The sequence below is a fragment of the Mixophyes fleayi genome, chromosome 9 (assembly GCF_038048845.1).
Source record: "Mixophyes fleayi isolate aMixFle1 chromosome 9, aMixFle1.hap1, whole genome shotgun sequence".
In the NCBI taxonomy this organism is placed as follows: domain Eukaryota; kingdom Metazoa; phylum Chordata; class Amphibia; order Anura; family Limnodynastidae; genus Mixophyes; species Mixophyes fleayi.
In genome coordinates, this window is record NC_134410.1 from 75452352 (window position 1) to 75465417 (window position 13066).

The window sequence follows — 13066 nt, forward strand, 5'->3', positions numbered from 1 at the left end:
ATGAACTACAATTTCCATGAGGAAGGTCTTTACCTGCAATTATATAAACTTACAGATACTTCTGTAATTATGGATTCCACCTGGAATGATTTAATATTGTGTGAGGATGATGCACACACTGATGAGGGTGAGGATAATGACAACAACATATTGCCACTGTAGAGTTCATTGACAGCACTTTTGGGCTTTAGGGGTCTATTTGCAAAGCACCTCAAAATATTGGAAGAAAGAGGTGGATTCTGCGCTCCCTATATATGTAAATAGGCTGCCTATAGGGTATGTGAAAAGGAGGGGTGGGCTTCATCCCTCCATAATAATGGTAAAACAAGGGGTTTCCAAAGGCGCCAAGGTGGCAATCAATATACAATTACACAATAATTTTAAATATGGTATAAAGATTTATACAACATATATAAATCAGTGCACTGATATAAAACCATAACAATAAATCACATGTATACATATACATCAAGTCCTAAAAGGGCGGGCAGATTAGCATAATATATTGCAAGCCACTCTTGATGCAATCCGTGATATATTCTATTGATTGCAAACTAAAGTCCAAAACAAGCAGCTTGTAAGTTATTCCACAAGCAGTGCTGGGCAATGGCCAGATAGTTGAATCGGTGTCCCGATAAACAAAGCGCCGCCTTTTGCTGGTATGACTAAAGATAGCCTCTGGTAAAATAGTCACTCTGATTGCAAGGCTAAATCCAATACGAGGGTTTCTAATGTCACGATTCAGGCTAGCGTTTGTGGAGACACAATATTCACTTGATAGTATGAACCCGAGGGATCGCTTACCCTGTATCAGATCTTCTCCAAGGTGCCGACCCTCGTTGGTTCTTCTCTGGCTGGATGACTCTGAAGTCTGAAGGGATAGAGGCGGCCGCGTCGTCTTCCTCGCGCCTGCACACTTCGCAGTTGGGAGTTCCATTTTGAGAACGTCCTAGTACTCGCAAGCACAGCGGGATGGAAGTTCCGTTTGTTGTGCAATAGTTGTTATCCGTTTACCTACGCGTTTTGCCAAAACGGCTTTGTCAGGGATAGATGCACTTTGAATGCAGAGTCACCTTTTTATAATCAGTTTGATTTTCTTAGATCATCCGTGATAGGTCATTTCCAGGAATGGGCTGGTATTAAGGAGGCCAGTCATCTTTCCCATCTGGTATTGATTGACATCCCAGATGTTTAACACCCATGGATTTGTTGACATTGGTAACACAATGGAGTACACATGAATAAAGGTTCAATGAAGCACCAAGATTCATTTATGTTCATATTGCTTAGATACAAAGCTTATACATAGTCCATGTGCAAGGGTTATATAAATATGCATGTTAGTTAAATACTAGAAATATTCCTTCATACCAGTCTGGTATAATAGAAAGGCATTCTGATTTCCATTCTACTATCCCATAGATTGTAAGCTTGCGAGCAGGGCCTTCTCACCGCTTTGTCTGTTTTACCCAGTTTGTTTATTAGTTTATTATGTTTGTCCCCAATTGTAAAGCGTTACGGAATATGTTGGCGCTATATAAATAAATGATGACGATGATGATGATGATGATGATACTATGTAGACTGGTAACGCTGGTTTTAGTGAAACCAGACATGTCCTTCCCTTGGGATTGATTGCCTTTCAGTTGATAACATATACACGGGACTGTGGGTGTTTAGTAGAAAAAAAAATTAATAATGAGTAGTGGGATACCCCCAGAGTGCTCTTTTCTATTTGCTTCTTCAGGGGTGCATGCCTAGATGTTTTGAAGTATATCGGTCAGCTATGTCTTCATATACTACAATGTAGTTCGGGAATTACGCATAGGGCATCTCACACCCTAAGCTGCTATATACATGGAACTTACAGTGAGGGATTTACAGAAATTTTGACAGTTCAAAGTCGATATTGAGACCATGTGGAATCAATGTTTTAACAGTATATATCCATTTGGTCTCCTCTCTGGAGAGGCGCTCAATGTAATCTCCACCCCTCCATGATTGTTGTACCCTACAGATCCCCCTGAAGTTCAAAAGTGAAGGACTTTAGTTTGCAATCAATAGAATATATCACGGATTGCATCAAGAGTGGCTTGCAATATATTATGCTAATCTGCCCGCCCTTCTAGGACTTGATGTATATGTATACATGTGATTTATTGTTATGGTTTTATATCAGTGCACTGATTTATATATGTTGTATAAATCTTTATACCATATTTAAAATTATTGTGTAATTGTATATCGATTGCCACCTTGGCACCTTTGGAAACCCCTTGTTTTACCTCAAAATATGAATGAACTTTTCAATCCTCATCGCATAGATGCGGATTGAAAGATTTCTCATATTAATTAAAAAATCAACACAGCAACAGCCGTTCCGAAAAAACGGCTGTTCCTGTGAAGTGTATCAGTTATCTATCACTGTCTTTTCTCTTGCGGTCGTTCAGTGAAGTTCTTCAGATTCTTTGTAATCCTTGTGCGCATGTGCTGATCGCAAAATTTGCGCATGCGCACGTGACAGGTTAGTGTAAAACGAAAAAAGACAAATTAACATGTGACAGGGAGGGATCACATGATCCCTCCACACATGAGCTGTGCAGAAGAGCTGTCTTCAGTGAAACTTTTCAATTATGTTAATGTACGCCAGCTTCAGCGATTTGCTTTCATTGATAAATAGCGTTACTGAGCACTCCCCATACACTGTTATGGGGAGTTCTCAGTAAAATGAAGAGAGATGCAAAGCAGCAGATATCTATGATATCTGCAATGATGGTAAATTACATTTTTGTGTTTAATCCCGGAAAACATCAGTTTTCAGGGATTTAACAGGGGAATTTTGTTTGATAAATAAGCCCCTTAGGCTGCTAAGCTATTGGTAATTTGTTTTTTGGGGGCCCAAACAAGCCAAACACTTCAGCCACAAAAGTGGCACTCCTTGTCGCTGAAGCACATGGTTTGTTAAACTGTATATGTTCTTTTTAATATCTAACATAAGGGTCAGTGGGAGGGCCCAAGGACAACTCCATCTTGCACCATTTTTCTTTTCTGCCACTGCTGTGTTCAAGTGTTTTCAAGATGTGCTGTGAACTGCCATGTGCTTGTTCCATTGCTCTGTCACTTAGTATCCAGCCAGCTTGCTGCAGTTTTTGGCCGAAAGTGGATGAAAATAATATTGTGACCTGTGAGTTGTTCAAAATTTACTGGAAATGGCTGGAAATTAGTGTTATTGAGGTTAATAATAATGTAGGAACAAAAAAAGGGCCAAATTATGTGATTTTTAACGTATTTTAGCACTTTTTTAAAAAATATACAGATCCAAAACAAAAAAATACGCAAGGGCACTTTTGACAAAACCAAAACATAAAGTTAATACAGATCCAAAACGAAAACACAGGGGTCAGTGAACATCTCTAACAACAACCTTGTGATGCCCTGACCAACATTGCTGTGTGTATGGATCATATAGATTACTAAGCACTTTTACCTTGTCTTCTGAATGGACCAATATGCATTATGTAGCACTTAGCCTTGTGAATGAAACACCCATTGTCCCATAGATTGTAAGTTTGCAAGCAACGCCCTTCTTACCTCTACCTGTCTATCTTACCCAGTATTGTTTTATTACTGTGCTTTTTCCCAATTGTAAAGTGCTACAAAATTTGCATGCACGATATAATTAAATGTTGAACTAACTACTATTTTTCTGATGCTAACTGAACAAAAGTGGCATATAGACATGTGTACTTTTTAATTATCCTCATAATCTAACAATGACATATATGTTGCTTGAGAGAGAGTTAAATTATTTCTTGTATCATGCTATCAACCACTTAATAAGCTGCTGATGGCATATAGTTTCATATAGAACCTTGCGTGATTGGAACGTGATGTGAAAAAAAGTGATGGGAACTCTTTGGTTCCCATCACTTTCTCCATATGCAAAATAGTGCACTCTCTGAATACTAAAATCAATACCACTTTGAAGCGCTCAAGTATGGATATCTCTGGTGGTCTTGTTCTCTTTACAATTTTTTTCTATTATCTTGCTATGAGACTTAGGGCTAGATTTACTAACAGGCGTGATGCATGGCGCCTTGAAGCCACCATGCATCGCAGCGGTTTTCCGGCGGGTTTGCATTGCAAACAGCCGGATTTACTAATGGGCGCATTTCAGCTTCAATTTGAAGCCGCCGGCGATGTCACGGCGGGATGTAATGCTCAAAGCCGCCGGTGGCTTTGAATAGAACATGGCGCTTTTGCTTTATATGACGGCGCTTTCGTGTAAAGGCGTTTTTTTTGAAAATTACACCTGTCTCCTGGCCTGTTACTATTGGCTATTTTCAAACTCAGGAGATTTGACATCACAAGCCCTATATAAACCACTGGCCTGACACTTTTTTCTCTGATAGGGTTTTGAGGAGTTTTGAGAGAGGAGTTAGTTGGTTTGTGCTTTGTGCTTTGTGAGAGTTGGTGAGAGTTGGACTTTGGTGGATTGGTGGAGCGATATCTGATTGAAGTGTGAGTAGTCCTGTCTTATTTCTCTGTTTTGTACATTTATTTTCTCTTTTATTTTCTGTCTTGTATTTTTTGTATTTGACTTGTCCTTTGTCTGTGTTACTTGTGTGTGCCTGTGTGGAGAGTGTGTCTGTATTTAGTGTAGTTTGTCCTTTGTGTTTGTAAGTCTTTCTGTGTTTTCTGTGTTTGGCATTTATTTGTCATTATGTCCAGAGATAGGGAGGGAGAAGAGGCTGAGGAGAGGGAGATGGAGGTTAAGGGGTCAGAGGAGGGAGAGGGAGAGGTTGAGGAGACAGGACAGGGCAGGAAGACCAAGACAGGGAGGAATGTGCGCTTCTCACATGATGAGAATTGTGTGTTGGTGCACAATATCATTCCCTGCTACGAGGTCATCCTAGGCAACCTGGCAGCCCGGACTCCTCTAAGGCGGCGTCACCAATTGTGGGGGCGTGTCTGTGATGCCGTGAACGCGGTGGGCCCACTGAAGCGGACAGTGGCGCACTGCCGCAAGCGCTTCTCTGATATTAAGAGGAGGCTTAAAGAGAAGATGGCCCAGGAAAGGAGGTCTACAAGGCGCACGGGTGGTGGCCCCCCACTTCGTATGGAGTACACCACATATGAGGAGGAGCTGCGCCAGATAATGCCGGCTGAAATTGTAGAGGGCATAAATGTGCAGGACACAGATTCGCCCTCTTTTGGCCAAGTAGTTGGTGAGTGATTTGGTTTTTTTACCCTAACAGTTTTTAAACTGCTTTTCTCTTTTTTTAAATGCTTTTCTGTTTTTTAAACTGCTTTTCTTTTTTTTTAAATGCTTTTCTGTTTTTTAAACTGCTTTTCTCTTTTTTTAAATGCTTTTCTGTTTTTTAAACTGCTTTTCTCTTTTTTTAAATGCTTTTCTCTTTGGAAAAGTTTTTCTTTATTTGTTTTGCATTTTTTTTAGTTTTTCAAAGTGTATTTTTAACGCTATTAGTTTGTAAAGGATGTTTTTTTCTCATAAAAAACAATTTTTTTATTCGCAAACACATTTTTAAAATAAACAGTATATTTGTAAATTGCTTTTTGCTGCAAATACATTGTATGCTTTTTCTAATACATCCAGATTCGCCAGGACCGCAGGTAACTCCCAGTCCGAGGTCTACACCTCCACCTTCAGCGAGAGATTCAGGCTCTGAAGAGCAAGCAGGTGCGTGGTCTCTGTTTGGGGAAGAAATAATGGAGTTAGATGTTTTTCTGTGCAAATGTTGCTGTCCGTGTTATATTTAGTGATTTTTATATGCTTTCCAATGAGAACATAGGGCTAGATTTAATAAACTGAGGGTTTGGAAACCTTGAGATGTTGCCTATAGCAACCTATCAGATTCCATTTTTTTTTTTTTTGCACATTCTGCAAAATGTCAGCTAAAATCTGATTGTTTGCTATAGTCAACATCTCCACCTTTTCAAACATGCAGTTTAGTCTATGTTCCCCATCATGTACTACACAGAGCGAGAAGTAAAATAGTATTTGCTTACCCCAAAGCACGGCCTTGCAGCATTTTGCTGCAAGCACCCTCAATGTTTGCATTTTAAATTATTTACATTTAGATCCTTTCACTGTAACGCATAGGCAAAATGAGATTTTACTCCTAAAACATATGTGGAGCATCCTTCAGCAGGTCGCAAGAGGACAACTAATCTGGAAGGTAGACATTGGTAACCATTATTTAGTTGTTAAAGGTTTTTGTTTTTGGTACAGTTTCCAGAATTCAATTGACAAACATGTTAATTCCTATATACTTACCTTGGTTAGTTCACCACAGGAACCTCATCATCTCTGCAAGGCCAGCGCCAGTCTGCGCAGATGTCACCTTCTGACGACACACAGGAAGACACAGTCATCACTTTGGAGATGGTAGATGTCCCCGTGTCTATGCGCCAGGAACAAGCAACTGCCCCTGCGGAACAGTCATCCGAGCAACAAGCTGCAGCTCCTCGGATGAATACAGGGCGAGAAATGGCTCAATCCATTGCAAATTTCCAGGCACAACAGTGTCAGTTTATGGACAGCCAAACGAGACACATGTCAAAAATTGCGGCCCATTTGAGGCGGCTACACCGCTCAAATAGTCAACTCCCTGCTGGAATCAACCGTCTGGCAACTGCTTTGGAACAAACTAATGTGCAGCTGGCACAAATGACTGGGGCTGTGGAGGCCTTACATTCCACAGTACGTGAGGGGAATGCCAATGTCACCCGGCTGGCAGGGCAACTACATTCAGAAATTGTAGCCCGTTTACCGGCACCTATGTCTTCAGCCACCACCAGTGCCGCTAGTACGCCTACCACATCTCTACAGAGTACTCCTCCAAGGAGAGGTGCTCGCACCAGGGGTGGGCGAGAGAGGGGAGAGAGTGGCACCAAGCATAGCGATATGCCTGCAAAAAGGCATCGCTAGCACAATGTTTCTTATTGCTTAATGTTTTCTAGAGTTTCTATAACCATTATACGTTATTATTTATTGTGTTGTGCAATAAATGCAGTTAAATTTATATTGTGTCAGTCTTTCTTTTCTGCACATTAAACAAGAGTATACTGATTTTTTAAAAACTATGCACTATATTCACTTAAACATTGACCTCTGACTGTCACATTCCAGGGATGTTCATATTTACCACATGAGGAGTACACACTATCCTCTTTTTAAAGGTTCAAATTTACAAAACATTTTAACTACAAAACAAACATTACACTCACATAAAACACATTTTAGAGCAATAAATGTTTATCATACTATGTACTTACACGTAAAGTAGTTTGTAATGAGACGGTCTCTAATCTCTCTTCCGTCCTCTGTGCTCTGCACATCACCAGATGTGACACGTACCCCTTCTTCTTCACTGTCTACTGCAATAATCGGTGGGGTAAGTTGATGTAAAGCCAGGTTATGCAGCAGACAGCAAGCCAGGACAATCTCAGATACCTTTTCAGGTGCATACATAAGCACCCCACCAGATTTATCAAGGCACCTGAACCTGGTTTTCAAGAGTCCAAATGTACGTTCTATGACACCTCTAGTGGTTATGTGTGCCTCATTGTATTGGTGCTGTGCAGGAGTCTGAGGATGCAGCAGAGGAGTCATGAGCCAGGAGCGACACCCATATCCTGAATCTCCTGCAATAAAAGTAAAATGTTAGCTACCATTTAATTTGAGCATGTTGTACAGCAGTTAGCATATGTGAGTCCATTTGAGCAAGGATAAGGGATATATAAAACATGCAAGGTACATACCCAAAAGCCATCCTTCCGGCATTTCACCACTTTCAAATTTGGCATAAAGGGTAGACTGTCTCAGGATAAAGGCATCATGACATGACCCAGGATAGCCTGCAACAACACTCAATATACGCTGGTTAGCATCGCAAACAACCTGCACATTCAGGGAGTGGTAATGATGGCGATTAACAAAAACCTCTGCCCTGTGGTGAGGTGGTCTCAGGGCAATATGAGTGCAATCTATTGCACCCATTACATTAGGGATACCTGCGACCCTATAGAAAGCTCCCTTGAGCTCATGCCACTGTGACTCCTGGCTGGGGAAGCTGAAATAGCTATGGCACACTCTTTTAAGGGCACCTAAGACCTGTCCAAAATGCCTTGAAAATGTCGGCTGCGTTATGCCAATCACTCTGGAGGACACAGATTGAAAGGAACCTGTTGCCAAAAAGTGAACTGCACACAGTAGTTTGTGTAGTCCTGACACTGCATTAGAGCGGCTGGTTGTAGGCTCCAAATCATCCTTCACTTGCTCATACAGTGCCAAGAGGTTAGTACGATTGAGGCGAAACATTTGTACTACCTCCACATCAGCCAAAGACTCCAGATTCAAACGCACTGGAAATGCACGTGGAGTGCGGGGTCTTTGCAGGCTCCGCGGAACAGATGCCAACTGCTGTTCATCCTCCTCCTCCTGGCGCCTTTCTGCCTCCATCAGGTAAAAAGCTGCAAACATACACTGGCAAGAATGCACCACATTACCTGCAAAAGCCATTCTCCAACAACCCCACACCTGCCAAATAATGAGGGGCCCTTTTTGTAAGCATCATGATTAACTGCTGGGCAATAGACAGTGATTGTCGGTGATTGCTTCAGGCAGAAAAAACATTTTTCACATGTGGATTGCATTAGCATTAAAATAAGGGTTAACTATGTAATGCAACAATTCCCATCCTAATTTCTTTGAGGCAACAGTATTCTAGTGGTTTTTTGGAAAGTACAAAACAACTAGAAAAGGAAATGTGAAATGAGATTTTACTATGCAATCATACTGGGTGAAAAAATAATGGAAAAAAAAAAATCAGTAGCCTGAAATTTCATGAGACTTTGCCCATTTTCTATACACAGTCCTAATGGGTCATTGGACATGAAATAGGCCTTTCTCTTATGGTCTGATTGGCAAAATACCTGAAACAGCACACTGTTTGAACCATCACGCCGCTCACAAGCAGCGCTTTCATTTTGGTCTTTTGAATGGCGGTTTTACGGCGGCTTTATAAACCCCCTAATAGTAAATCCGGCTGTTTGTATGTTGAACATTGTTGAAACCGTCATGGCGCTTTATACAGAGGCGGGTTTGAAAACATCTTTTCTGGTCGTTTGGACGGCGGGTTTAGCCTTAGTAAAATCGGCGATGGCTAAATCGCCGCCAAACCCGCCGAAAGTCAGGTTTACAAACACGCCTGATAGTAAATCTAGCCCTTGGTTTCTTTGTAATCTTAATTTGGACAAACAGATGCTATACTGTATAGTGAAAAAACAGAATGTACAACAAGTGTTTAAATATTTTTAAATTCAATTTAGTTTGACTTGCAGACATATCAACACAAGAGATGAAGTGTTGTGTGTACCACAAGTGGATGGCAATGATAATACTTCCACCATACACCTACATCCCTTCTATTTTCAAAATAAAGAACAATAATCAAGTGTGTGGGTATAAGACATTTTGACGGGTGTTGAATGCAGGAACAGGGTGCAACAAGGAACAAAAATGAACTGAGAAAATGAGAGGTTAAGTTACATAGTCCTTGAATTTTGGATTAGGCTGGAAATTCTCCCAGACCTGGTGACAAAGAAAGGGGCTAGTGATGTGGTCTGAGTATGAACAGGCTCACTAATGGGCAGGGGCATTGGACTGTCCTGCACTCCAGTAGATGTTTTATCAGGGGACCCACTGTCCATGATGATGGGTGTTCTGACACCCTCAGTCGGTGCCAGGTGAGGTGGAGGTGTTAGCTCACACACCCCTAGGAGGTGACACTTGTTGCACTCATACATAGCACTATCAAATGGCACCACATAGCTGTTAGGCATGTTGGAAAACTCCTGCACAGTCCCGACTCTGTCAAACAAAACAGGGGTCTGGATGTCGACGGTCTGTCCCAGGATCAGTGGTCTCAAACAACGGGATGTTTTATCATGCGTGTATTTGAGCTACAACCTAGAACTCTGCAGAACATCTTGCACGTTTTTCTCACCTTGTGGTCTAAGTTTGAACTTGGTGGTGCGAGTGAAGATGCAGGTGTGCCTGGACAGAAGGAGATGAGCAGGAGAGGGAAGTTCATTTCTCTGAGTATTTCTCAGATTTATGAGCACCATCAACACATCAGAGCCATCTCTTTGCTAGTAGTTTCAATCTGGCAGCATAGGACTTGATTCCCTCAGAGGGGCTCTGCACAGCAGTGTTAAAAGAATATCTGTCCATTATAACATTTCTCACTGGTAAACATATCTCATTAAAGTTTTTTTATTATTGTGCCTGTACCATTTTCAGTTAGTTTGGGCATTATATGCGCCATTCCTTCTAGAATTTGAGCCATACATCTGCTATGGAGTCATCAAAAACCATTGGATCTATGCATTGGACGCCTTGTGCCATCACAGCCAGACTTCTGACACCATGTAAAGTGGCTGCAGGGGCATTTGCTGTACAGCAAATCACTTCCTGTGTAACACAACACTTCCTGTAACCAGTGGATGTCAATGATAACACTACCACCATATACACACAGAATACCTCTACATGCCTCTTCTCCAAATTCTAAACGAACACCAGCGCTAGACAGCCTAATCTGGTTTTTACTATACCAGAGAGACAACAAGCAGAGGGTCCTCCTACTATAGTAAAAACCAGCCCCAAGTTGGTCAATGCAGAACTGCCTTCAATGGCCACCAGCCCCATGCTGAAAAGAGTCCTCATTTAACTATTCTCAAATTCTGACAATGACACCTCTGTTTTGTGAAACAGTGATCAATATTTTCTTGTGCTATGCTATGACCCTATTGATAATTTTCAATACAGATCACATCCACTGGGTGACCTATGTACTGCTTTTTCGTAGAGGTTCTTGCTATAAATATTGTATCAGCCCCCATCACACCTATGTGTGTCATGCTTTTAAATGCTATTACAATGACCCAGATGAGCAATGGTGGGGAATATTTGTGCACTGTGTAGCAATTAAAAAATAATAATCAATTATCTCCCTCTCCAAATCCTTAAACAGAGCTAAACATCTATCAGGAAACACTAGGATAGAAATCCTTGAGCAGCACAAGTTTAAAAATAGAACCAGTACTGAAGCAGCAATAGAATACAAAGCAGCACTGGATATAACTCTATAGGAACACTTGTATCAGGAATGTAGCAGCAATTAGAATAATGCAGCACTGATTAGCTATGCAGGAAAACATGTACCAGGAAAGTAGTAGCGATTTGATATGATGCAGCTTTGTTTATAACTCTGAAGGAAGACATGTACCAGGAAGGTAGCAATATATCACAACAATAGCGAGCATGAAAGCATAGCACTTATCAGAAATAATGTTCAGGAACCACCACAGTGCACATCGTGAGTTTAAATAGATACAGTGTTTGAAGACTGGGTGGAGAGGTGGGCTGCTCGATCATGTGAACAAGACTTTAAATGAATGACATGCACACCCGCCCACATGTGCACATCCAACATGGGAGTTGGGAGCGGACTCTGACAGGGATATAGGGACTCAGCAGTGGCCTAAAGCCAAAAAAAGAATAGTGCACCAGACCCAGGTGAGTCCAGTGTGTGAGATAGGGCTAGTTTACACTATAACAGGTAGACCATGAGCATGGGGCTCCTGCTATAGATAAAACCACACTGGTCAGCTGTTTCAATAGGGAGAATGGCTACAAAAACACAGCATTCCCTGTCTCCCATAGGCTGTCAACACTGCACTGAAATATATGAACTATTACCTCCCCCCAGCTAGTAACAAGATTTGCAGCGAAAACACTAATGCAGAACAACTTTCATAGACAAAATAAAATGTAGGTTCCAATATGCTATTGAACCTTACATCTTATAGTTCTTTGAAATGTTTGACGCTAACAGGAAGGAATTGTGTGAGCTTTAGTTATATAAACACAATCTGTCACCAATCACAAGCCAATAGGTATTGTTCATGTTACTGTATATCAATGGAAACAATAATATACTTTTAGTCTGGGCATGTCCATAATACTGAAAATTGTTTGGTATAAATACTATTGCATTTTACAAATGTGTCCCATGATTTCATGTAAAATACAATATGAGAAAAAGGTTTTCATATCGTGATAAAATTAGATCTGTTATTCTTATATTGTTATTCATTTTTGCAGTTCTTCCAGATACTAAATTAATATATCTAAAGTTTTATTTTCACCATTCAAACAGTATTAAACTGGCCAAGTATATGCAACTTGAAATAGCTTACTCTTATATTTGTGAAAGTACAGTGTTTAGTTCCTATCGTTTACAGCAAATGTATGTACATTTGAATATGTTAAATTGACATCCCAATAAGGCATTGCTATGTTCCGTGTGATATACTGTATATCTAGAGCATATTTCTCATCTACAGTATCTCAAGATATTGTTGGTAACTTGAGCCTCTCTAAAACAATGATTTAATTGATCCACCAATGATCTCTCCATAGGGTAAATTTATCATAGGCTGTTGCCTATAGGAACCAATCAGATTCTAGCTATCATTTATTTAGTACATTCTACAAAATGACAGCTAGAATCTGATTGGTTGCTATAGGCAACATCTCCACTGTTTCAAACCCGCAGCTTGATAAATTTACCCCCATATCTCTTAATTATTTTTTCTTCAGCTGAAAGACACTGCAGCACAGAGCCCATCTTTTTCCCAGTATTTCCATGCTATGAAAGTTTCAGCTGTCCTGGCAGAAATCTTGGTCTATCATTCTCTGAACATTCCATCCCACTCACTCACTTAAAGCTGGTATTTTAGAATCTCATATTTTTCCAGACAAGCACCCATGGCATTTAGAAGCATTTAAAGTGATATCATACCAACCTCTCAATGGGAAACACTGTTGTTCTGTCACAAAATAAGTTAAAATACTGCTAAATACAGAATGCAAGAGGATAGAATTAATGCAATATGATATGGGAGAAGATGAAAGATGTGACTGGATTCCTTTTCCCATTTCTAATGCTACCCAGTTCAGATATTATTCAGAACT

General features: G+C 40.6%; 1 protein-coding gene across 1 annotated transcript; it reads left to right on the forward strand.

Annotated features, from left to right (window-relative positions):
* Positions 1–4723: 4723 nt before the first annotated feature.
* LOC142101835 (uncharacterized) lies at positions 4724–12817 on the forward strand. Its single transcript, XM_075186276.1, has 4 exons — positions 4724–5228; positions 5618–5701; positions 6318–6442; positions 12692–12817. Exons 1-4 carry the CDS (start codon positions 4724–4726, stop codon positions 12815–12817), a joined length of 840 nt encoding a protein of 279 aa, XP_075042377.1.
* The last annotated feature ends 249 nt before the right edge of the window (positions 12818–13066 follow it).

What these genes read in the sequence shown, in the direction of transcription:
- LOC142101835 (XM_075186276.1), top strand. Translation starts at nt 4,724, where the DNA reads ATGTCCAGAGATAGGGAGGGAGAAGAGGCTGAGGAGAGGGAGATGGAG. An exon ending in CTCTTTTGGCCAAGTAGTTG is followed by an intron (nt 5,229 to 5,617) that starts GTGAGTGATTTG and finishes TAATACATCCAG; the next exon opens with ATTCGCCAGGACCGCAGGTA. An exon ending in AGGCTCTGAAGAGCAAGCAG is followed by an intron (nt 5,702 to 6,317) that starts GTGCGTGGTCTC and finishes AGTTCACCACAG; the next exon opens with GAACCTCATCATCTCTGCAA.